The sequence below is a fragment of the Drosophila suzukii genome, chromosome 2L, assembly GCF_043229965.1.
Source record: "Drosophila suzukii chromosome 2L, CBGP_Dsuzu_IsoJpt1.0, whole genome shotgun sequence".
Classification (NCBI taxonomy): Eukaryota; Metazoa; Arthropoda; class Insecta; order Diptera; family Drosophilidae; genus Drosophila; species Drosophila suzukii.
The window spans coordinates 14,899,950-14,926,675 of NC_092080.1; the positions used below are offsets into that span (position 1 = coordinate 14,899,950).

The 26,726-nt window shown below is 38.8% G+C and overlaps 4 protein-coding genes across 5 annotated transcripts; all 4 read left to right on the forward strand.

Annotated features, from left to right (window-relative positions):
* The first annotated feature begins 675 nt into the window (after window positions 1–675).
* LOC136116455 (uncharacterized) lies at window positions 676–2,922 on the forward strand. Its single transcript, XM_065864934.2, has 2 exons — window positions 676–873; window positions 2,169–2,922. The coding sequence occupies exons 1-2, from the start codon at window positions 700–702 to the stop codon at window positions 2,541–2,543; spliced, it is 549 nt and encodes a 182-aa protein (XP_065721006.1). The 5' UTR covers window positions 676–699; the 3' UTR covers window positions 2,544–2,922.
* Window positions 2,923–4,991: 2,069 nt separating this feature from the next.
* On the forward strand, window positions 4,992–5,995 carry LOC108021579 (uncharacterized). Of its 2 annotated transcripts, none has more exons than XR_011604314.1 (3): window positions 4,992–5,075; window positions 5,136–5,309; window positions 5,390–5,686. XR_011604314.1 is itself a non-coding variant. In XM_065864939.2 (3 exons), the coding sequence occupies exons 2-3, from the start codon at window positions 5,271–5,273 to the stop codon at window positions 5,924–5,926; spliced, it is 423 nt and encodes a 140-aa protein (XP_065721011.2). In that variant the 5' UTR covers window positions 5,002–5,075; window positions 5,136–5,270; the 3' UTR covers window positions 5,927–5,995. The 2 variants fall into 2 exon arrangements, 1 of the variants encoding a protein (XP_065721011.2); XM_065864939.2 differs by having other exon boundaries at window positions 5,002–5,075; window positions 5,543–5,995.
* A 3,317-nt stretch (window positions 5,996–9,312) lies between these two features.
* Window positions 9,313–9,837, forward strand: LOC139353310 (accessory gland protein Acp29AB-like). The gene has a single exon (XM_070997113.1). It carries the CDS (start codon window positions 9,313–9,315, stop codon window positions 9,835–9,837), a length of 525 nt encoding a protein of 174 aa, XP_070853214.1.
* A 3,591-nt stretch (window positions 9,838–13,428) lies between these two features.
* Window positions 13,429–15,966, forward strand: LOC108008820 (parkin coregulated gene protein homolog). Its single transcript, XM_017072730.4, has 4 exons — window positions 13,429–13,708; window positions 13,835–13,905; window positions 13,964–14,343; window positions 15,560–15,966. Exons 1-4 carry the CDS (start codon window positions 13,622–13,624, stop codon window positions 15,820–15,822), a joined length of 801 nt encoding a protein of 266 aa, XP_016928219.1. The 5' UTR covers window positions 13,429–13,621; the 3' UTR covers window positions 15,823–15,966.
* The last annotated feature ends 10,760 nt before the right edge of the window (window positions 15,967–26,726 follow it).

Sequence of the window (26,726 nt, forward strand, 5' to 3'; positions counted from 1 at the left end):
GGGTCTAAAACTTGGGGAGGGAAAAGTTGCGTGAAATAAGTTCGATGTGGACTCCAAACTGAGTTGCAAAGAGGATTTACTCGATTATATGGATGTCGTGGGAATACCCATAGACATTATAAAATCAACTAGACGTATAATAAAGAAACTCATTAAGCTTGTCCATTCTAACTTATCGGCTTTGTACACTTTTTTACGGGCCTTCTTAGCGAGAATATCAGGATGATTTAAGGGCTAAAACCCCCTATCAGTTAAAATTAAATATACATATGTAACTAGAATGCAATGCAAAAATTGATTTGAAAATTCTTTTTTTTTTTAAATCAGATATTTTTTGGTTCCGAAGTCGAAAATAGGTTTTACAAAGTACACTTAAACTTCTGAAACTGGAACGGGCCTACCTCGAAGATTCTATAACTCTAACATTTATTGAAGGCTCGAGTCAAGGACTATAATAAACAAGTAAACCATAAAATAAAAACGAATTTACTAAATTCAAATTAAATTTAGCACCAACTTAAATAAATAAAAACGAGCAAAATGTAAAGCTTTCATTTGGCGTGATCTTGAACTAGTTCAGCAACGGCCTTATCAGTAAAAAAGCCAAAACAAGGGCTTTGCCGATAGCACCCCGCTCATGGCGATAAGGCACAGCGATAACGCCCTGATGCGAACTGCCGGCAGTTTTATTTCAGCACAATGCCGAATCGCCCGACGCGGAAGAAAGACCCCCGCATTCTACTCCACAATTTCCTGGCGTTATGCCTATGGCTCCTTTTCCTGGCTCAATCTGCCGATGGAATGCGGTGCAGGATTCCCTATGAGAGGGTCAGGGAAAACTACTGCTACTTTGTTGCCGATGAAGAACCACTGGTGAGTCAATAGATTGCTATCATACAGGGATGAGGTCAGAATTAAATCGTTTCACAGCTAGTGTCTAATAAAATGCAGATAAACGAAATATTTTAAAAGTTTCTATACCCTTGCAGAGGGTATTATGGATTCAGTCAGAAGTTTGCAACGACGTTTCCGACCTCATAATGTGTATATATTCTTGATCAGCTTCACTAGACGAGTCGATCTAGCCACGTCCGTCTGTCCGTCCGTTTCTACGCACAACTAGTGTCTCAGTTTTAAGGCTATCGGGCTGAAACTTTCCCAAAAATATTATTTCTTTTGCAGGTAGTATATAAGTCAGAACCAGCCGAATCGGACAACTATCTTATAGCTCCCATAGGAATAATCGGAAAAAAGTTTTTTTTTAATTATTTCTTTGGTGTTTTTTAACATATAAAAATTTTATCAAAATCGATCGGAAAATTGGTGGGAAAATAACATGAACCAAATTATAGCTTCGGTGTTTTTTGACATACAATTATCTAATAATATTGGAAATATCATTTTTTGTACTTTCAAATTTAATAATTATAGCTGCAAGGGTATACAAACTTCGGCTTGCCGAAGTTAAATTCCTTTCTAGTTTAATTAGATTTGAATTTCGAATTTAATTTTATCAAAATCGGACGACTGTATCATATACCTGCCATAGGAACGATCGAAAAATTAGTGTGAAAATAATTTGCAACCATTTATAGCTTCGGTGTCTTTTGCCATATTATCGTATACTCTTGGGAATTTCATTTTTTGTATTTTTAAGAATTTCGAATTAAGTTTAATATTTATAACTGCAAGGGTATACAAACTTCGGCTTGCAGAAGTTAACTTCCTTTCTTGTTTGTATTATGTTTTATCATTTTTAACCGCTCAATTTGAACTTAACCACATTTTGTTCATAAACATCGGTTGTTTGCCAATCATTTATGATTCATTTAAGTCCCATATCAGCAGAAAAACCCAACGGACATTAAAAATGTTTTGGTTGATATTGAGAGTACGCGAGAAAAGTCGCTTTAGGTTAAGTCTTAACAGTCCGAAGCGACTGGAAGATGCCCTACAAGCACAATTGTGGGCAAAAAAATTATAAACAAATACAAGTTAATAGAATATTACTAGTAATATTTATAGGTAAAGCCTAAAACATAGAAGATCTGGGTTACCATTCTTAAGCGGTAAAAAATTAACCTAAAATGCAACATTTTCAATTAAATTATTATATGCATCTCTAAAAAAGTTTTTTACTTATAAACCTTTCTTTCTTTGGTTGGTAGCACACATCATTCCACAACTTCTGCTACCAGGACAAGCGAACCTCTCGGGTTTGCCTGGATAGTGAGGAGGAGATGCGGTTTCTGGCCCAGCACCTTTACGAGATGGGCTACCCGAATGGAACCCAGTTCTGGAGTGCCGGCCATCGCTGGCCTGGAGATAATCGCTTCTATTGGAACTACTTTGGAAGGGCCCGGCCTTTGAACTACTCAAATTGGGCGGTGGACGAGCCAACCCCCCAAATGGGTCGAAATTGCCTAATTCTTACTCTTCGAGGTGGAGAACTCGTAATGAGCAGTGAGTCCTGCTATACTCGAGCTGTCGATATATGCGAACAGACCCTGAACGGTACAGATGCCCGTTCTGTTATCCACTGATTGGCAAATATTATTTCGTATGCCTACAAATGTACCTAGCCTAAACCGGGAGTAAGACAAAAATCAAATCTCGAATTCCCTTTTTTTCTTCTAAAATATAGAAAAAAGTGAGTGAACAAATCAGGTGCAATTCCCAAAAATTACATTTATTATAAATTTTTTTGTATAAAATTGTACACTCACAAAAACTAATAATTTTCCCAATATAAATAGCGGTAGACATAAATCCTCCATTAAAAAACATCATTACTTAATTAAATCCTTAAAATATCTAAAGTAAAATGTTACTATATGTTTTCAAATCTCCACGCAATCAAATGTCGGATACGCATCTGACTTTTTACAAATAAAATGAAAAAACTAAAGATTGTTATATCAATCAATGAGTGTTCATTGCTATATAGCGATAAGCGAATTGATGCGTCGACCGAAGGTATAGTTTAATAAATTGGCTTACATACACTTTAACTGATAAGTGTTGAATTTTCAAATCCTCACAAAAAAAAAATTTTGTTTTGATAGTGCCAAGAACTAAAATCGAAGGTTACTTAAAAAATTCCCCTACTGCGCAGGAAATAACATACAGCCTGTAAAGAACATTGCCCTAGTAAGTATACTTACTATATATATATAGCCGATGATAAGGGAGCTTACTGTCGCTTGTAGGCGGTTTTGCGGCACAAAACCAGTATTGCTTTCAGTCCAAGGGAACCAACATCGCAAAATGCGATCGGAATTATATTTTTTCCTGTTTCTGATGACTGGGTGCAGATGTGAGACTGTTTTCGATCGAATCGGAGACGGTTATTACTATATAGGCAATGAGAAGACAGTGAGTTGCAATCGAAACAAAAATTGCCTGAAAATCAGAAATCTTTCTGTATAAGTGAACTTTACATATGAAGTGAATTAATATATTTTAAAAATTATGTACTAGTAAGAATTTGGATATTGAGTGAACCACTTAACGGTAATCGTAAGTACATCCAAAAAAAAAATCTTTGAGTGTCAATTTGATAAGAAAATAATGTCCTTCGATGGGATTTAATGGCGTGAAAAAATTCCGGAAAATAGTACTGCTTGGTTTAATCAACAAGCCCATTTTTATACGCCTTACCCGTAAAGTAAAAAGAGTATAAGAAAACGTTTCCGACCCCATCATGTATATACATATATTCTTGAAAAGGATCACTAGACAAGATGACCTAGTCATGAACGCTGTATGAACGCTGTAATCTCGGAAACTGAAAAGTATTCAAAGGTGGGAATAAGCATGCAGATTCTAGAGAATCCTGCGCGTCTCAAGTTTGTATTCATAACTGAATCCTTCCAAAGCAATATCGCATACATTTACAACTTGCTTACAAAAAAAACGCATTTTGAAACACAAAAACAAAACGAATTGGTTTTAAAAACAGGGTCGATACATTTAAAGATACTAATTTTGTCCGTTATATCTTTTCATTTTTCCCAAAGGCGGGGCACTACTTTGATTGGTTCGTCGCGCGGCGGGATTGCTGGGGAAAAATGTCAACGCTTCTATCCGTGGAGACTGCGAAGGAACTCAGGAACCTAGAGCAGTATATCTTATCACGTGGGTTTCCCGACGGAAGCACTTTCGCCACATCGGGCAGCAACTTTAAGAGCAAAATACACTATTCCTGGGAGGGGGTGGACGAGCCATTGACCTTCACCCACTGGCTGTCCGGCACTGAGGAAGAGTTCGACGGAACCGGAAACTTTCTCAGCCTGCAACTGGCCAACTCCTCGCTGTACATGCGACCGTCCTACGGGCAAGACGACTACTATATCTGCGAGTACAAGTTGTCCCTACAGCAAATCTGGCTCTTTCTGGAAACGGAATCCTGGATTCATGTACTCGTCTTGGGGGTCTTACTGTGGCTCTGGTTTTCTATATTTCTTCTCAGGTGGAAAGCGAACAGAAACTCAAGTCAACATGCAGAGGATAAGATAAATCTCTTACCAGAAATTATAGATGTCGAAGTGGTGAAAAAATAATTGTTATATTGGCCATAGGCTGGTTCCTGTGACGCTTCATTTGACTAATTTGTAAATTTATTTGGTATTTTGGTAGACTTGTAAACGTTATAATCATGTGTCACATGTTTTTCAATGACTCTACTAAGCTTTTTAATATTTTAATATTCCAAATTGATTTATATAATATAAGCTTTACAAGAAGTCAAAATACTATTGTATAACATAGGACTAAACAAATTTTACACAGTCTATGCTGGTTCATTAAAATGGCTCAAAATTAAAGCCGTAATTTTTTATTGTGTATCAAGGGAGTGTGCCACTGTTTATCGCCAAATGTGTGGTCTCAAGTTTCTTCTCAGAAAGTTTTATTTTACCTAGGGTCTATAAAACTTGAAAACGTTAAACATAGAGCTTCAGTCAGCTGAGAGCTACTGTGGAAAATGTCAGCATTGGGAAAATCCTTTGTAGGTCTTACAGGTATATTACTCCTGACGGCCGGATACATTTATATATTCAAGAGCTGCTGGCAACGTGAGTTTGAAAATAATTTTTATATTGTTTATTTGTATTTAAATATATTTAATGCCTTAGCTCTCTGTTCAAACCCCTTTGTGAAGATTGGTGACCGCTGCTATTTCTTTTCATCCAACAAGGAGGTATGTAAGAAATTAAATGAGTCAATTTGTTATACTTTTTTATTTTTAGCCCTCCTATGAGTACTACAGAATGGTCTATAAGAATCGAGCTTTCAGCGTTCCCGTTACAGTAAGTAAAATTAGTTTTGATATAATTAAGTTTATAAAAATATACACGCGTATGCCTCTGGTTTCCGCAAATTGTTCTAGGTGTAATGCCTGAAGCGACACTTGTAAAAATGTTCGACATATTTTTAGAAAATGAAAGTACATTTCCAACAGATTGCGCATGGGGCATGCCTGTATATTTATTTTGAAACTGGTCAGCAGAGTAACTTATGTTATTCGCTGTAAATTAATCAGATGGATTGGATGCACGCGAACTTCGGATGTGAGACGATTGATCCCCAGGCTCGTCTGGTGACTGTTCGCAGTTCCCAGGAAATGAGACTTATTTCCGACTATATGCGATATCGGGCCCACGTCCAAACACATTCCATATTCTGGAGCGGCGGTCATCGGGGAAGGCTTTCCGATCCGAAGGACGTCGATCACAAAACACTGATCGATTTCTATTGGCACCAAGACGCCTATCCAATGAACTTTACAAATTTTGCGGCCGCAAAGCAGCCCAATCGGAAATTTGAGAATGGATTTTGTGTCTATCTAGAGTTCACGGGGGAGGAGCTGGTAATGGGAGTGGAAAAATGTGATAAGAAAATAGCATATGTATGCGAACTAAACTGACTTAACGATTATAATTAAATTTCTTTTTCCGCGTTAATTTAAACTAAATTAAACATATTTAAGGTGGAATTTGTTAATCTTTCGTAGTGAGTTCAAGTTAGCGAATGATGTAAGCAAAGTTCTTGTCAACTGATACGTGGTGTATAGTTTTCTTTGTTTACAATTCACATATAATATGACTTATATACTCAAGATAACACACAATAAATAACAACTTTTATATTTAAACAAAGGGATCTACATTTCATGCTTTTTATACCCCCTACTTGTAGAGTAAAAGGGTATACTAGAGTCGATGGTAATTATGGAACAGAATCCAAACTAGCATGTCCGTCTGTCCGTGTGTGTAAAACCTTAGGAACAGTCGCTTGGCATTACTTATATTTTATAAACCTTATATCTTCCTCGTACCCCCTTAGCTGAATAAGAGGTGTTTGATAGTCGATGGCACCGACTATAGCGTTTTATTTTGTTTTTCTTGTTATCTTTAAATATTTATATTTAAGTATTGCTTATGTTATGCAATCCAGTGTGGTTTTGATAGATTTTTATCAAAGCGGAAATACACAGAACACAAAGCAGAGCAAAAACCGTCTGAAAAAACAGCTAAAGATATGCAAGAATTTTGTATTTGAATTAAACTGTGAACTTCACCTTTGTTTATGAGGACCTCCAGTGATATTTCTTATAAAAAAAACCTTTAGCTAATATTGTCCCTCGTAAAACGTGTACTTACTGATTAGTTGAACAACTTGTGCCCAACCTGATTATCTAAGACACTTTGTAACTTTGTTGATAACACCTATACTCGATGCACTTTTGCGAGGCGCTATAAACCAAGAAGGTACTTAATTTAATAATTCAACATTTCGCCACGACTCTCTCCCCGTCCTCATGAAAGTGTCTGCAGGTTTTGGCATGTTATACAAATAAATTTCGACTAAACGCTTTTAAACAGTCACAGACAATGCGTCGTCGGGTCGTCTGGAGGGGGAGGGGGGTTGAGGGCCAGGAAGAAAGGAAGGAAGGGGGATTCCAGACCGGAAGTGACGACAGCACAACAGCAATGGCTGCTGCCAGCCAACAGCAAAATGGCAACATTCTGCCCAGGATGGCTTTGGCTGCGGCAATTAACTCAAATTGATAATGACAACGGAAAAGTTGTAGGCAACCTGAAGTGTCGGCAATTGTTGGTGTGAGTGTGGGCGGTGCTTTATTTGGGGGCGGGGCAAATCGGTGACGTGATTTCATTTAGAGTGCATCCAAAGCGGCGACACATTTCGACACGTCCTTTGACAACGCCCTTTGGCGTAATTAAAACGAAATAATTTTCGACAACTTTGGTTTGCTTCGACTTGGCTTTTTTGCTTGCCCCTAACTTGGCTTACTCATCGACCCGAGGCACGTAGATTGAGTCTGTCATATGGCTGGCAATCCACTGTTCTCCCGAGGCTCCTTATCAGGATGCTAAGCGAACACTGCAAGAAACGAATGTTCTTCAGTTTTCGGCATTTTGTTTCTAGATAATAGAATGCTAATAAAAATGCTATAGGCTATTATACAACTTTTATACTTTATAATTCAAGAACAAATACACTAATTAAAAAATCTGATTAGAAATTACAGTTACATATTTAATTTTATGTGCCCCATAATTTTTATACTAATATTATTATATTTATATAAAGGGAGTGCGAGAGAGATGGAAATATTCACGCAGAAAGTCGGCTGTTTCCGAAATCGTACACCAGAATAATAATAATAATTTAATAGGGTCGGAAATGGTTCCTTCTACCTATTACCCTTTCACTTTACGAGTATCAATTTGCAATATCTATGTTACATTTTTCAAGGTTAAAGAAGTGTTAAGTACTTTTCAAGTGAAAAATTAAAATTTTTAGTTATTAACACTCTTTTAGAAATAAATACTTGAAAATATTACAGAAAATAAATACATTTAATCCATACTATTTTTCCTGTGTATTTCAACTCTCTTCCCGGTTACGTTCATGTTGGAATTTTTATTTAATTTGCTTGTGCTGTCGTGGGGTTTTAGCTTCTCCGGCTTTGTTGTTTTCGGAGTTTGCTGCATTGTTTGAAATTAATTTCACTTGTCGTACATTGAACCATCAGAAGGGTCGCCCCCCTTTTATTGCCCCCCCCTTCAGGCACTCCGCCTCTGTCAAACGATGTGTGCGTGCCGTTGTCAATGCCGCTTAGCACTGCATAAGTTTAAGGACTTTTCGATGGGGATAGGGATGGATAAACGTAGGAGCGAAGCTGCCAAGTCGAACTCTGTTGAGGATGGGTGAAATGTTGGCTCGGATGCACTCCACTCGGCAATCGGTTGCCAAATCAACGCGCTAATCATGTTGGCAGCTGGCAGCAATGCATTTTCCAGCTAACTGACGGACGGAGTGATGTCAACAGCTCGTCTTTCCCATCCTTCCCAGTACTGTGGTCTCCTGTTTTTTGCCCGGCCTCAGGCTCTGCGAGTCCTGGCTGCCGATTTTTTCATTTCCAGCCAGTTTCGAGTTTCGGGTTCGGGCTAGGGCTAGGGCCAGCTGACAGCTACAGCTAACTTATGTGGGCAAGGACCAGGGAACCAGAATGCAGAGCCATCGGCCAGTTCCCGGTCGCAGGATACATATATCCGCGGTCCTTGTCATTAATCACTGACAATAATGAACTTCCGACGTTCCCAGAATGCAGGGCGACTTCTGTCGATCTGGCCAAGTGCACTCGAAAACATGTTTGAAATGAAGCTGGCAAAACTAAAATTTAAGTTTGGAATATTATCGTTAAAAATACATATTTATTTAATACTCATAAATCTAGTTAATATTAAAAAGTCAAAAATATATTTATTATCTTTTATTCATTTACCATTTGATTTTAACATTATTACCTGTATTTTATTTTAAAGTTAAGGCTGTGCTATTGAAATACGGACTTGGAAATTTGGACGCTAAGCAGGGGGATCACTTTCTACCAACTGTTAAACAAGACTCAAGTAATGTAAGCAAATCTATGACCATCTGTTAAAATTCGGTTTATCCGTGTATAATCGAATCAAAATCCGGATGTTAATCCTGTCCTGAAACACTCGCTGGTTAATTCCACAAACTCATTTGAATAAATATACCCTTACTTATCAGAGAAGCAGGTCTATATAAAAGGTATCCCAAACCTATCTTCAGAATCAGTTTGCTATCAACGTTTGTCCATAGTGGTTATTCGCGGCCAACATGCTAAAAGTCTGTTCTTATTTTTCAATTGCATTAGTTATTTGGAATATATGTGGATCCCAGGCAATGACAAGGGAAGAAAACGCTTTGCAAGTGCTGCTTAAAACAAATCCCCTGCTAAACAAATCTGAGAGACAAATGGACACCATTTACGACAAAATTTCAGAGTTGGAGATCAATGTGGAAAACAAGCAGGAATCCGTGCAATTTGAATTGGAAAATTTGAAGGACCAAGTTTCAAGTCTTCAGGACATTCTCTTTAGAATTGAAAAAAAGATCCTTATGCCGTATTTCGATCCCATCGGCACGAGATACTTTTATGTCAACAACGATTTTAAGGCAAACTGGAATAAGGCCCAAAAATGCTGCCGTAAAATAGGTGGTTATCTTGCCACTTTTCAAAATGCAGAGGAGTATTACGCCATTCAATCAAAAATTTTATATAGAACCGAATTTTACTGGCTTGGAATCAGAGACTTCGAAAATCGTGACCACTTCGTATCGGTGACAACTGGTAAGCCGGCTCCCTATTTAAAGTGGGGTCTTCATCAGCCCGGCGACGAAGGAAATTCGGACTGCGTTGAGACCTACGATGCCAAAATGCATGATCGGGATTGTGAAGACAGAGGCTATTTTATTTGCCAGGCAGACAGTGAAATTTAATTAAAGAAAAATAAAGTAATAGTAATACAATATTATTAATGAAATTATGATGTAATACAAACTGTTTCTGTTCAATAAGGACACACCTTTCGGACACTTGTATAATTTTCATCAATATAATGACCCTTTTTTTCCAAGTGCACTGTTGTCATTAGCGCAATGTTGCAGAATTTATCGTGTGACTTATGAGAGATACGACGGGCCCCAAAAGTCTAACCCATTCCGGTCTAGACTTTCAACTGACCTCTCTCTCGGTTCGCAGGCTTGTTTGTTTTTGTATTTCCATTTTCTTGTGATTTTTATCGCTTCGATTTACGACTCATAAAAATGTTAGAGTACAGAGCGGGACCTTTATCTGTCTGCATGGGATGTGCTGGACTAGTAAGCCATTCTCAGGCCCCTCAGACCCTTAGTCACCATCTCCAGCGAAGAATCCCAGCCCTCTGGCCCTTTGGTCGTGGCCATTTAATGCTTGACTGCTCTTGTGACCGGGCCTGCAGTTAGCAGTTAGATGCTCATATGGGCTCCGTCTCGAAGTTGTTGATTTTTATGGGATTTTGGCGATGCAGAAATTATTCTTAGGCTGCCAGAAGCGCAATTGAACCAAATAAACACAGTGAAAGCCATTATAAGTCGGAACTGGAGTTTGAACCCTGAATGGGTGTGAAGCAAAATATATGTAAGGATAGAGTAGATACTTAAAATACTTGTATCTGTTTGGGATTTATACAAAAAAAAAAATAAATTTTTATAGATCTTATAAAACAAGAGTCAGTTGATTCACCAAAAATTTCTACTCTTAAGAAATAATAGTTCGGTTTCTAGGTAAGGAAAGTATTTTATGTTTAGCTATTTTAAAAACCTCAAAACTTCTTGGGGTTATACAAAAAATTACCATTTATCTATCTATATCTTAGAACTCAAATACCGAATTTAGAAAATCGGTTCCTTTAACTGAATTTTCGAATCTATCTAAAGTTAGCTTTTTCTGTAAACTTCTATATATTTATAATAGCTTTCGTGACCTAATCCCTTTAGTACTCCCCCTCATAGCTGATACCCTTTTTACAACAATTTATTTGCCACTAGAAGTGAGTTAGCAGCAATTTTCCTACCAATCTGAAGTAGCAACATCCTGCATTTGACAGTTATTAGATTAACACCTAACGGCCAACGGGATGGAGCCTAGCTCTTTATTCCTGACACGAGACAGACAACGGATACTCGATTACTCTCTCTGTCGTTCAGGCCGGGCGATGTTGCACGAAATTGGACAAACAATAAAGCGCTCAAAATGTATGCGAACATAAAATCTCGGCCGGACCGTAGCAGTAGACCAGTATACCAGGCCGGGCCAAAACAAAAGGCCAAAACCCTGTTGTCGGTTGTTGGCCATGTCCACGATGGTCGGAGGAGGGCTTTCGAATACTGAATACAGAGCATACAGGCGATGTCAATTTCAGACAAACAAGCCAACGAAAGTAGATATATGTGAGCGCGTGTGCATATTGATATATGGCCAGGATATTGATATATATGTATATGGCTTATATGACATTCAAGATGGGCTCGGTGGCCCCTCTCCCCCCTCCCCACCGACAACTGTCCATTTCGAGCAGCATATAAAAAAGTGGGAGTGAGTGCCAGTTGAAAGCTGTCAGTGGCTGTTTAGATTTACGTGCCGCACTGCAGCCATGTCAGCTGAATGGCCACCACCCACAAAAAGCCATAGCACCACCATAGGACCCCCCATCCAGAATTGCACTTTGTAACAATGCAAAAACAACCAGACAGGACCCCCATATTTTCCACGCCCTCTGATGCCCGTTGTCATCGCTCTGACTTTTTGTTAATGAAAGTGTCAGCTAGACAAACGCACCCCAAACCAACTTCCTGGATGATTTTACCTCACCGATGCGATGGCTCACCTCACCTAAACCCCATTTGAAAGCCCCGGCCTTTTGTCCATTTTGTGCCCCACGGCTCGGCTCTGTGGGAAATACTTCCATTTGGGGTCCAATAAATTATGATCCGGCTGATTTGCGTTGTGGCCATTATAAAAGCGTTCGCTTCCAGTGCGAATTTGCGAGCTGTCGTCTGCCAGCGGCGTCTTTTGTTTCCATTTTCCATTCAGCGGTCGTCGTCTAATGGGGAATATTTAATAATTATTTCCAATTTGATATATTGCCTACTTTGGGGCTGATCGGGTGAAATCGAACTAAGGGGGAGTTCAAAAAAGACCGATTGAGTTAATGCATCTTGTTGGGGTAATTAAAATATTATTTATTAATATTATTTTTATATTGTATTTATTATTATTATACTTAACATTTATCATTTCAAAGCACTCTTATAGTTTTGATATTTTTATCAGAAAGAATTAACTTTATACTGATATATATAACTTTGTATTGCCAATTATAAAAGCTGGTTCGAAAGGAAGTTCAAGATAATAAAGGTAAGATTAGACATTTTTCCAAATAGATATGTATAACTTTGTATTGCCAATTATAAAAGCTGGTTCTATAAGAAATTCAAGATAATAAAGGTAAGATTAGATATTTCGATGGCTTTTAAACTTTCAAAATAGATATTGCTGTGAATATTTCTTGAAGCATGTTCTCGATATAATCATTTTAAGCGACCTTAAACTATACCAACAAACTAAGATGCATTTAATGTGATAATCACCACTATTTCATACATATTTGCTAATTCCACCCGTTGGTCCCATCATATTTCCATGGAGAAATGCTAAGCAATTAGCGCGTAAGTCGAAGGCCCGTCCTTATGCTCCATAATCCTAAATGCCGCTAACTCAATTTACATGCCAGAAAGCGACAGAAGCTAAGCTAGGCAAAGTTAGGGATACAAGGGACAGGGATCGGGATCCCGACCCAACCCGGTTCTCTCGACATTATTAAAACGGATAAATCGCGACGTGCAACGATGTGTTGGGCGAAAGTGAAAAGCTGTGCGTGGGTAATTAAAAACAGGAGCTGGGAAAGGAAAGCCAAAGACGGAGCTGGAAAACAGAGTCAGATAAGCACAGTCAAGTAATTCGCATGTCGGATTTTAATTAATTCAGGGCACCAGAAACAAGCAATGGAGATAGGTCGACTCGGGAATCTGTCTCGTTTCCCCACCGTTTTAAGTAGGTTAATGCTATAGGTGAGGTGGGTAGGTGGGGCCTTTGCCAAGTGAAAGTCGGGGGACTTCTCCAGCAGATGCCTTAATTGGGGGCGTTACAAAATATTTACCGTTACATTTACCGCTCAAAAAACGAGTGGGGCGGGTCGGGGGAAATGGGAAAAGATGATAAAGTGCGCAAATGTTTGCACTTTCCCTTTATGACTATTTAGAGACGCCAAACACTTTTAGGTGTGAAAGGGCGCCGGTTGACGACACCCCAAAATTATTCGGTTTTACGGATGGGGGGGCGAGTGTTGACGTCTTGATAAGAACATGTGTATAAATATATGCATTCCTATTTATACGAATAATTTATTTACATTTTTTGTTTGCCTTTCTCTACAGTATGCGCTTGAGCAAACTAAGTGCATACTGTCAACCCACTTTAGATTTAACCATATTTGTAACTGTTCTGATTGGCATTTTTACCCAGTAGCCCATGCAAAAAACATCCGTAAACCTTTTCTATAACAGACCCAAAAATCTAGTCTACGAGACTTATTTACTATTGACTTGGTAGCTTAGGCCCCACACACATCTCGGTTTTGTAATTTTTTTTTTAAAGTTGTAAGTGGATTTAACTTTATTAACGATGTGCTCTAAAACCAATGAACGTGCTACACGACTCCATGAACCGGGGAAGGTTTGTCGGGAATTGCTTTACCTGAGGTCGAAAGTGGTAAGTAAATTAAGTTTTTAAAATAAAAAACCAAATAATACACGAAAACAAGATAAAATACATAACTAATAACTTATAGTTAAAAATATGTTGGATGTTTGATTAGTCTTTTAATTATTACAACAGCCAGTTCGTGAAGTTCCCGCCTTTACTTATCAAGCACTGCAGCCCAACACAGTGGTAAAGCCTCCTCCAAAGTGAGTAAAAGTAAAATATTTTAAAGAATTCAAAGAGTTAACATGGTACCACATATAGGATTGACATCTTCAAGCGAAAGCCTGTGAAGGAAACTGTTTTTAAGATCTACTTCAACCGCGGGGACATTCCCTGTGTAATGTCCGGTCGAAGCAGCAAACAAGACCCCACCAAGGAACGGCCGGTGAAGTGGCATTGTGTGCCGGAGAACCTCGACTACTGCTACTATTTGCCCATCTTCGTGGATGGATTAGCGGACATGGACTACGATACCCGGTTGCTGGCCGTCAACGGAGCTATCGATCTCATCATGAGGTCCCCCAAAAAGGTGCTTCCTGTGCTGCCCAAGCTGATCCTTCCGCTGAAAAGGGCTTTCCAGACGCGCGACAAGCGAATCATCATCTCCGCTCTTCAAGTCATTCAGCTGATGGTTCGATTGGGTGAGCTTTTAGATTATCATATATTATAGTCAAGACAAATCCAATAATACACAATTTTCTTTAGAGATCCATACATATTTCTAATATGGGCATTATTTTAATAGACAAAACAAATTATAACTATTAATGGATTTGTTTACTTTTAAAACATTTTTTGTGAAGTCAGCTATTTAATTTATATATTTACATTATCGTTATTCTCATCTGCCTCGCATATATAAAAGTTTTGGTTCGAGCAATCTACCGGATTCATGTAATGATTATTATTTGCTCTCAGCTCAATGCAGCTTTCACTGTTAGAAATGCTGTTTGTATCGTCAATTTTAAAATTAATAAATTTAGCTTTTTGGCCGGTAGTCTCTGACAAAAATCCGCAATCCGATAGAACGTTACTGATGTCCACCCAATAGTTATCTTTGGGTTCCAGGTGTACTCTGATATCATTCCACTGCTTTTCACTTTTGAGACTAACTAGTCGGCTTCCCATGCTTTCACATTTATCTATAGCGTAAAACCAATCCAGTTTTTCATTGGACTCGATATAATACATCTTATCACCAATTTTCTTGAATTTTGAATTGTTGTTTTCCGGATCGATTTTAGAGGGTGGAGGAAATTCATTGGAAGTTAAAATATTTGTTCCGTTTTCTTCCTCGTTAAAGTGCAGTTTCGGTTTTAGGATAGATTTCAATATATCCGATCGATCTAGAGTTATTTCCGCACTTAATCCCGTATTTGTTGGTTCCACATTCTCAGTTCCTTTTTGGTTACCCACAATTGCATTTGCGATTAAGAATATTTGATGATGAAAAACTAACTGCAAGGCAAAAATAAATATTTGAATTTCATTTAATTTGACTATATTACCATTAAAGAAATTAACACAAATAAAGAAATGGAAATTGTTTGCATTGTGTTTTTCATAATTTAAAGATCTAACAACTATATATGATGTGTTTTCCCAGCTAGATTAAATTATAATGAGCTTCGGTATTTTAAACAAGCTCATTATATACTTTTGATAGGCTCTTGCTGATTTACAGCAGTATGATGACGTAGGATTATTACGATCTTTCTTACTATGGGAATGACGTAAGATACTCTTAAAACTGATGCGTACACATTTATTTTATAGGTACAAATAGTAAATTATCGAAAAATGTCTAAAAAGGGTTATTGTAATTCATTTAACATCTTATATTAATCTAATCCATAGGTCCCTGTGTGGGTCAGGCCCTTGTCCCCTTTTATCGCCAATTGCTGGCCGTGTGCAACCTTTATAAGAACATCAATGTGAACCTGGGAGAGGGGATCGATCCTGATCGCAACTGTCGCATTGGCGACGTCATCGAGGACACCCTGAAGTTGCTGGAATATTGCGGCGGTCCCAACGCTTTCATCAACATCAAGTATATGGTGCCCACCTACGAGAGCAGCGTCTTCCCAAAATGCGAAGCTCCTGAGCCCCGGGAAACCTGAGATTTCCGCTTTCCAATTCGCTTTTCATCAGTTTAAGCGGTTTCAGTTATCAAACATTTGCCAAAGAGTTTAAGCTGCCAAATTGAAGTTTGTGAACTTTCAAATCGGGGATGAGTAAAAGCCAAATTTTAGCATTCATTTTAACGATGAATAGTCATTGAAAATATTGATTCTTTATTTATTTAAGAAATGGTGACACAATTTTTTTACACTGAATTGATATTAAGAATATTTTTCATTTATTTTGCAATTCACAATTGCTATTAGGAATTTAAAAGACTAGTATTTTCTTGCATGCATTTTTTCTTTAGTACACTGAAAAATGCGATTTATGGGGAATAATATAAGCCCGCCTTAATGAAAGTACTTGATGTGCACTTGAATTAGGTCTAAAGTAATAGTTTTTTTCTGCAAATTGATTTCTCCACTCTTAGCTTGGAATCTTTGAGTACATTTAAAGAATCTCTAAAGTTAAAGTTCATGTCTTCATTTCTGCCCCCCTCTGAGTCCCTAAACCTTCATGTAAATATCTCATCCTTAACTATATTTCCATGTAGGACTTTTTGCCTAAAGGAATATCCTTGTTCAGCTGCACTTACCCCGTACTTGTGTCAACGACTTCAACGACCCCAACCCCCGGAAAACTGCCATCTGTTAGACAGCCAAGTGATAAATGCCTAATTAATTTTTAATTTTCGAAAAACGCAGAAAAAACGGCTCGGGGAAATGGAAAAACGAACAAAAACAGACGCTGAAATATATATTTTTTTATGTTTACTGTTTCTGGCCAATAGAAGAAGTCGTGCCATAAATAAAAAGCTCATTACAATAAATCATAAAGTGAAAATTGTTCAATTGGCTCTGGCTCTTTTAATGGAATATCCGTGTAGCGACTGTCGAGTGTCTGGTTAGCAGAATTTGTCTAAGGATGCGTGTTTGGGAGAGGGTGGAACGGCCCCTCCCCCATTTTACTATCCTGTCTGGGTCCTTCCTCCGATTCCCCTTATCTCTGGCTTAAATCAACCAAACGGGCCATATACTTTTGACTTTTGAGCGTTACTCCACGCTGTCCTGTTCAAAAATCGAAGGATGGGCACACTCTAAATTTAATTTACCTAAATTGCTTGGGGTGGATGTGGTTTAGACCTCCGCCATCGCGCTCACTTGCCATTTCCAAATTGCTCATTGCGCTTTTCGGCGTAATTAAGGACGACCCTCCAGAAATTTTCAAAAACAAATCTTGTTATCAACGGCCACCAACACGAAACAGTTGCTCCTGTTCGGTTTCTGACTAGGCTGTTGGTCACTTCGCCTACACTCGGCACATTTAACAGCCTTAATTCATCCGAATTGGCCTACACGGTGGGAATTTGGGGAAACTCAGGTTTTCTATAATAACAAATAAGAAAAATTCTGATTTTGGCAAAATAAACTACCAAATAAGAATTAGTGTATATTAAATAGTGATTTCAGGCAATGGTACATATGATACACTTTTTGAGAATTTGAAACATTTTGAAAAATTTTTAAATGTACTATGGTTTGGTTTACTTGCATAATTGTTACCTAAGCTCAAAAAACTTTCATTTGTATTTATTAATAAAATGTAATAATTAAAATAGTGATCTTATTAAATCAATTACTGTAGTTATTTCAATAGAACCTGCTTTACCATATAGAAAAACATTTATTTGTGATTTGAATGGCATGACTGATCAGAAATCAACAGTATTTTATGTGCCTGTACTCTAGATAATTTTGAAATATTTTTTGTTGAGTGTATTCTGGGATGGGATGATGGTTTGGATGGTCTCTGACCTGCTGACAGGGTCTGGGACTCCCTGGCCGGCTCGTCGACTGGTTGGCTGGTTGATTGTGGTGCGTAGATAAAAACCTGCCAAGTGTTGCAACTCAATTTGACCCCCCAAGCCAAACCACACCCCATCTGGAAATCACCCCTCGTTGGCCTGGTCTCGCATCGTTCCAGCACACAAGTTCTTAATTCACTTTTTGGTGGCGCGTGTTTTTTGCCCGCTTGATTCTATTTCTGAATTTTTATACCCGTTACTCGTAGAGTAAAAGGGTATACTAGATTCGTCGGAAAGTATGTAACAGGCAGAAGGAAGCGTTTCCGACCCCATAAAGTATATATATTCTTGATCAGGATCACTAGCCGAGTCGATCTAGCCATGTCCGTCTGTCCGTCTGTCCGTCTGTCCGTCTGTCTGTCCGGATGAACGCTGAGATCTCGGAAACTATGAGAGTTAGGCTATTGAGATTTGGCGTACAGATTCCTGAGCTTCTTACGCAGCGCAAGTTTGTTTCAGTAGACTGCCACGCCCACTCTAACGCCCACAAACCGCCCAAAACTGAAACTCCTACAGTTTTGATGCTAGATAGAAAATTTTAACGGAAATGTATTGTTCTCATCAATACCTATCGATTGAGCTAAAAAAAAAAGTTTGCCACGCCCACTTAAACGCCCACAAACCGCGAAAATCTGTGACGCCCACAATTTGGATGCTAGATGAAAAATTTTAACTGAAATGTATTGGTGTCGTCAATACTTATCGATTGATTCAAAAATAAATTTGCCACGCCCACTCTAACGCCCATAACGCTTAAATCTGTCTACCGCCGGTAGGTGGCGCATTTTAATTTCGCTTTGCTGCTTGCATATCTCCATTTCCCTTTGAGTAACGGGTATCTGATAGTCGAGGTACTCGACTATAGCGTTCTTCCTTGTTTTTTTTCAATCTCCTGTTGACGGTAAATCAAACAGTCCCCCTGGGTGCAGCGTCACTTGACGACCCTCCCGTTTGGCTAAATTGCATTTACTTGCTGCGAATTTTCCATTTTATTGTGATGCTACCGGATTCAAAATACTGTTAAAACGTTTTGACATTTTATACGCACTCCTCGAAGAGCATTTTTTATTGCGTCGAAAGACTTTCGACTTGTCTCTATAAAAACGGGGGATGGATGGAATACGGAGAAAAGGGTTCACAACAGGGCGCCAAAACTTTGATTTAGATGCTAAATCCTCTCAAAAGTTTATTATCGGAATTGGAATATAATGAGAAGCCTAACCTAGTTTGGAATAGAAAATGAGAAAATTGGTTTTATTACAGGATTTTTCCACTTTTAGTTTTAGGGGCTTAAATTGTGCCTTGAAAAAATTATTGAATTTACACAAGGTTTTTTTTTTAAAGATATATTTACCTAAAATTTCGTTTTCACGTATATTTTATTAATAATATAATTTTACATTTGGTACTAAAAGTTCCTTAAAAATTTTCAAAAACTAAAAGTAAGATGTTGGACTTAAATATCTTAATATTTACAGCCGTGAAATATTTTATTACTCATACTGTATTTCTTTTAACAAATCAAACTGTTACATTTGGCAATGGCAATGTATTGGATTATTAGGAATTACAACTTTATTTCATATATTCTTAGCCACTCTGAAATAACGCCACCGCCCTTTTGCACCTTATCCGAATGTGATATCAGTTTTTGGTGAGTCTTTCCTCGATGGCGATGATTCACCCACTCTTTCGCTTTCTCCAATGCCCAGAAGGGCTTTTCCGTCACACCCAAACTGGCGAACAGGGAGCTTTCACATGCAGGACTTCCCCATTAAGGCATGCCCATGTCTACGGCTGTATGCTGTGGCCAGTGGGTTGGAAATTGCTTTAATACCCCGGAAATTGCAGGAGAGTTGCATAAATTGACACGCAACGCCCCGTGGGCGCAATCCCATCCAATCCAGTGTAATGAGTATTTCAGACATCGAAAGTACTGCCTCCTCACTCTGCCCCAAAAATTTTTATCGATTGGGGTTGGGGCGAGGAAACACATTTTAGGGAAAATAAGCAAAACAAATAGGAACCCAGCTAGAAAGTTCTAAATAAATAAGTTATTAAACTGATGAGATCAGTACATAAAGATGTATCGTTTGACGTTAGTTATTCAACTAGCTGGTATTGGAGTGTCCAAAATAGAGGCCTTATGGCCTTCTCTGCAGAGAATCGAACCATGAATTGAAATAAGTGTAAACCGCGTTCAACTTTCCTCTTCGCTGTCGATGTGAGCCAGTTCGTAGCCCAAGGTCATGCATCTTGGGGAGGATTCCCACCAGTTAAAATGCAATAAAATTTGGTTATTAACTTAAAAGATACTTAATGTTTAATGGATTAAAAAATTAAAGAATATCTGTCATGAAATTTTGTTGTATTTGCTTATGGCGAATTTCTCAATGTCATGTTGCCTTTGAGTTAAATAGTTTTTTTTTTTAAATTAGTTTTGATGTAATAGTCCGTTTACCCTGTTTCTCTCCAAGTAATATACACTGTTGTCCAGCTGGACAAACTTTAAGCTGCAACTGCCATCCTTCGCCAGGACGAAGCCCACTAGAGTTGCCAGGCTTACTGAGCTCTTCTTCATGTTGATGAGGTGTTTGCCATCTGTATTTCCCAGATATTTCGCCAGAACTTATATAATAGTTCTTATCAAGTGTTAGGCGCGGGTTCGTTTGCTTTTCGCGTCCCACTTCTCCAATTTTTGGGGGGTCAGCTCTTGGCCCACAAACGCGTTTTGTGTGATCAGGGCTGTTTGACCAGACACAAAGAGCCATTGTGGACTTTGGGCCCCGCCAATCCGTTGGTCCATTTGTGCAATCCGCACTTAGCCGGTCACGACCAGACATAAAGAGTCTGCCCTATCGGGCGCAGATGGTCGCATTTTCACGAACCACGTGCGTTCTGTGGAAGCTGCCCGGAAGCGAATCGAAATTATCACCAATTTGCAGTCATCGAAATCCAATTATGGGGCGTGTGTGAGACCGTTTTCAGATCCGTTTGTAACCCAAAAGCAGTAGGTCCTCGAATCCTCTGCAGCCAAGTGCGCCATATGCTGGCAGAGAGATACCCAAAAGTGCAGCGCGAATCGGAATAGAAATGGGTGCAGGGACACTCTGCAACAAAGAATTAGAAGCGGAGGTGTAAAGGAATTCTTGATCTTTGGTTTTTTTGAACATATAGTGTTTTTGACCAGAACCAATCGCAACAATTAAAGGTTCAACGAAATTTATAATACTAAAAATAATTTCTTAATAATAAAAATTGCGAAAGAAGCCATAATAAGTTAGCATACTTAAAAAGCAAACAATATTATCAATATAAAGTAATTATATAGATCACATACTTCTATATCTTGAATTTTGAGGTCCGTTCAGAACATCATCTGAAAACATCATTGAAAATCCTTTAAAAAATGTTAAGTACTTAAAAAAGTTAAATAAATTTATATATTTACTTGCTATAAAAATTAAAATTAAATCTAGAAAATAAATGAATATACAAGTAAATTCATATCCAAATAAATTTATATCTGGATTGTGGTACTACCTTTGTAGCTTAGTGTAATCGGATTAGGCTGGCTGCAGTTTCCTAGCCAACTGTAGGGAAGCACAACAAAAAAAACATAATTTGCGAGAATTGTCACACGACACGGTTCGGGGGCACTTTGTACTGACTTATTTGCAATTTGCGAAATGGAAGCGGGAGCGAAAGAGGATGAAGGTCACAGGGCGTGGGGTTGAGATGGGTTCGGCTTGGGTTTGGGCTTGGATTTTTGGGGTGGCCAAGTGGAACGCGGCCGACGGGACACTAAATCATGCATGTCAAGTCGAGTAGTTGTCCCGCTTGCAGCTCTATTGAACTCATCATAATCGCCAGTCCGAGTACGCATCATTATCGACTGCATGTTCCCCGGGGGGTTGACTATCACTACCCCTCCCCCACCAAACAATACACCCTTCCAAGTTTTTCGCTTAGTTCCGGCATGCGACAGATGCAACAGACGTGCAGACTTCCGCAGTCTGAGGTCTGGTGTTTTGTGGTACGACCGCAAGAGGGTCTTCAAAATGGCCATCCCCCAGGTTCGCCCCCCTTCGCGCTGTCACTGCTCATTGTCAGCTAAGTGCCGGGAAGGGGGATGGCCTTGGGGGTGGGGAAGGTGGGCGGACGGTCGGAAGGACGGTCAACAAGCCACAGGAGCAGCGACAGCCCTCCAAACAGCACCGAACATTTCCATTTTCAAGGGCCTTAAACCAACTTTTTTGCACTCAAGCAACCTGCCAGATTACGTCAATGTGGGAAGGTGGCCGTAAAAAATCCTTGCATGCACAGTGGGCCACAAAGGGGGAAAATGTAAGAAAAATTGTTTGTTTAGATGCTCTATAAGAAAATATTTGAAATAAGTAATTTGTAAAAATTATGTATATACTATAGCTTAGATTATTTCCAATTATAAAGCACAGATGTGTTTTATTTATGTACAATGTAGACACAAACATAATCTTAAATAATAATAATACGAAGGTTTCAAATTAATTAAAAATCCCTTATTAACCTTAAATGTTTCGGTTGAATTTGTTTTGGTATTTACTCAATTTAATCCGCATTAAAATTGCCAATGAACCACTGTGGTTGCTATCCACCATCAGCAGCATCAGGAGCATCAGGAGCAGCGATGGCTGCGGCGACACAACAAAGGACATATAGACGATAAGACGACGACAACGGCAAAGGCAGCCGGCTCTCGTTGCTTCCGCTGCAACTACACTTAGAACAATTAATAGAAAATATCTACTAAGAAATATCTTGATGAAATTGATTAAGAAAGTTGTAAGAATATTTCTAAGAAAAATTATGTACAGACTGAAAAAATATTTTTGCTAAGAGAAAATATGTCGTTTAAATTGTAATATCTATAAATATCTCAATAAATACAAATTAATTATATAATTAGTTGTTGATTAAAAAAAAATTAATTTTTTATTTTTATTTTATTGGTGTTAGACTTTAATTCACTTAACTCACTGTTACATCAAGACACTTTTACTTTCTATATTTCTTTAAGTGACCGATAGCGGCTTCAATCCGAAAAAGACTGACTTCTTAATTCTAAAATCTTAACCAACGAACCTCACCCAGAAGCTTTTCTTTTTCAAGCTTCTAGAATTTTATAGCTTTTAGAACTCTTATTTTTAAGGGGTATACCTAGAAGATATTATGTTAATGGATTTTCCCATTTTTTTCGAGTGCAGGCAAATATTGTGGGTTAGAGAAAGGAGGATGATGAAGAGGGGGTGGAAAATGATTTCCACTTGGAAGCGAAAGCGACCAAAGGCAGCCGACACCCGCCAACAATAAAAGCAAATTCAATGCGTTTTGTGATAATTTTGCACTACACGAGAAACGATAAACCCAGGCAGACGGCGAAAGCGAAAACCAGAGTGGGGGAAACCCCGAAATGCTAAAGCCGTAAACGAGCAAATAATAAAAATTTTATATACAGCCAGAAGAGAAGAAAAAATAATAATAATACGCCGCTATATAGAAATACATGGGTGTGAATAGTCAATGAGGGTCGGAAGTGCGGATGCGGAAGTGGAAGTGGATGTGGATCGCTGGGATCGCAGGGGATGAGGGGTGTCTGGGTGGCTGATGGTTCAGCAAGGTGTCGAATTGCCCTTCGCTGGGGTGGTGGCCTTTCCTCGAGTGGTTGCAAATCAAACGGCAACAATGCAATCAAAAAATTTCGGTAGCCGGGTGGGTGCAAATTTAGTCATTGTCCTGCGTCCTGCGTCCAAAATCCTTTGGGACTCCTTTGGCCATAATTTAATTCGGCTGGCCCATTATTTCATTAGTTCAAGGATGGCCCCCTGAAACGGTGCAATTTATTCGGGCCTGGAACATAAGATATGGAAAGAGAAATGGCTGTAATATTGTATAAACTGCAAATGGCAGCTAGACGCATAAATTAGTAAATTTCGATTTTGATTTTGCCAGTTTAATTGTTTGCAAAACCGGTCCTTGTCCGGTACCTCGAAACAATAGTAATTGTCTTTGGTTAGACAAACATGTTGTATCTTTGTATCTGCATCTGTTAGATAGGTGTTCGCTCGGCCTTCTGCCGGCCATTATATGCGTTTATTTTGTGTAATTAACATTTATGGGCAAAGAATCTACTGTGGTCAAGTCAAACACACACACAAACACACCACTTCGCTTGGATTCCCCCGAAAATTATCAAAGTTAGTATATCAAAAATCCAATTTTCATTCACAGAGCAGCCCGAAAGTATGCCTTTTGTCCAAATGGGATTGTGGAGCATCAGGCCCACTCTCGCCCAGATATTCGAGTGTAAAAGTTTTTCTGGTCTTGAAGGGCCCATAGAATTATGCAAGCAACTCGCTGGAAACGCACTTGAACTTCTCCTCCGTCCGTCCAGTGCAGCACAAATGCATAGAAACAATGAAAATTAAGTTGATGTAAGCAAATGCAAAACTTTATGCAAATCGCCGGCCACCACACAACAACGCACAACAGCATGGCCAAGAAGTTGTCAGTCAGCCGGTCGAGAGCAGATACCAAATGGGGAACTGATTCTTGGAGCATGGATTTGGCTTGGACCCACCGAGATGGAGCCAACAAACATCGTATTAAACCAGTCAGAACGATTACAGAACAATATTAAGACGACTAGATACTTATGAGTTACTTGCTGTTGGGAACGACTAAGAATATACTTAACCTATTATCTTCAAATCAATTACAAATTACAAGAAAATATAATTTAAAGATAGGAAATTAATAATATAAAAATAATAGATATAATTTTAAAGAAGTTTACAACTGATGAAATATTAGGTACCTACAGTTTAGTAATAAAAAAGTTTTTATATGATTTCTAATACGTTTGGTAATTATTCTTATGAAATTAAGCCATACCTATTTCTTCATTATCCTTTTTCTGGGTTCAAAATGGGTTTTTTATATTCCTATTTATTTTTCTCTTTAAGGATATCAAAACTGATTCTTTGGTATATACACCTAATTGTTTTTATATTCAGTACAGTAGCTCAGAATTAAATTTAATATTAATATTTTATATCAATTCAAGGTGTTCTTCAGGAATTGTGTTTTAGTAATCTACGTTTAAATGGCCATTAATCACTTTGACATATTTAAAGCATTAATCAATTCATTTGAAAACAATATACCCTTGAGCATTTCTAGTATCTAGACCACTCATACCTTGCAATAAAAGGTTGACAACGAAATCCATCTGTTTAATGGTTTCGGGCCAACCCACTGTCCGAACCCACCCACATTTTCCTGATATGTGCCTTTCCCCACGTGTCCACATGTATGCCCCTCTAATCCCTGAGATTACAAAAGCCTTTCCGAGCGACCCCACCGCAGGATGGGGCAAAACTATTACGCTTGATAAATTCGAGATTAAAGTGCATTTGCAGACGGGTCAGGATCTCTGTTAGCCGGGCCATACAATTTATGGCCATACATTTGCAGGAATTCTTTCGTTTTCTTTGGCCGCATACGTTGGCAAGCCGGGAGTCCTTTTAATTATCACACGTAATGACAGCGCCAAATGCAATTGCTAATTAATTGCCTTGGACCCACTCTTGTCCGATGATGTGGGGTTGGAATTTATGGCTTATACATTTGTTTGGTCCGACATTATTATTCCGACATGTGCGGTTATGGGGAGATCTAGATACATCTAATGCAATTTCCCCTTCTTGAGGAAGTGGTTGATTCGGGGGCGTTGCTTGACAAATGAGAAAATGCTTCATTAGTGCACCACCAATGGGCTTAGGGGAGGAAAAACAATGCAGGGACCAAGGAAATACCAATAAGAAAGGTCCCCCAAAAAAAGAATATCTCAATAAACCTGCGAATACAACGCAATTTATTTTCAGAGCCAACTTGAACTTGAGACGCGATGAACTTCGTATTCGTTTTTCTAAGCGGCTAATGACGATAATCGCTTGGTGGCTGTCAAAATTGCCGCAGAATATAATTGCCAACTGGCCATAGAGAAGCGCTCGACGTCCCATGATTAACGATGAGAGCATTATGAAAAAGCCCAAAACAAAACACAGAATGGAGAACAAAAAGCGCCAGCTCGATACAATGGAATCTCCAAGATACAACGGAAACTACATCGAAACAATCACTAAAGATGCTAGCCAACCGATTAGGTTCAATTACTGGAACAGGGGTACGGGGTTTGATCTACGCATAACACTCAGAAGCTACAGGCCCCACCCACGAGTGCATTCGAAGCAGCAGCAACAACTCACTTCGGCCCAGTCAAGATCTTATCCGCAAAGCTCTAACAAGCCGTCAACAACAGAAGCACACTGAGAGAAAAAATTAAAAATGTAAAATGAAATCAGAAAAATCGAATTATAACCCCTATATGAGTTGATGTTATATATTGTAGAGGTACATCGATAAATTCCTACGTTGGATCCTTATATTTAGCCACAAGTCCTTATAACTAAAGCTAATAAGAACCTCAAAGATATATTCAGAAACATAAATATTTATTTCCAGTTTTGATACTTTTAGTCTGTTGGTATTTATACCCGTTACTCGTAGAGTAAAAGGGTATACTAGATTCGTCGGAAAGTATGTAACAGGCAGAAGGAAGCGTTTCCGACCCCATAAAGTATATATATTCTTGATCAGGATCACTAGCCGAGTCGATCTAGCCATGTCCGTCTGTCCGTCTGTCCGTCTGTCCGTCTGTCCGTCTGTCCGTCTGTCCGTCTGACCGTCTGTCCGTCTGTCTGTCCGTCCGGATGAACGCTGAGATCTCGGAAACTATGAGAGCTAGGCTATTGAGATTTGGCGTACAGATTCCTGAGCTTTTACGCAGCGCAAGTTTGTTTCAGTAGACTGCCACGCCCACTCTAACGCCCACAAACCGCCCAAAACTGTAACTCCTACAGTTTTGATGCTAGATAGAAAATAGTCGAGCTATAGTCGAGTACCTCGACTATCAGATACCCGTTACTCAGCTAT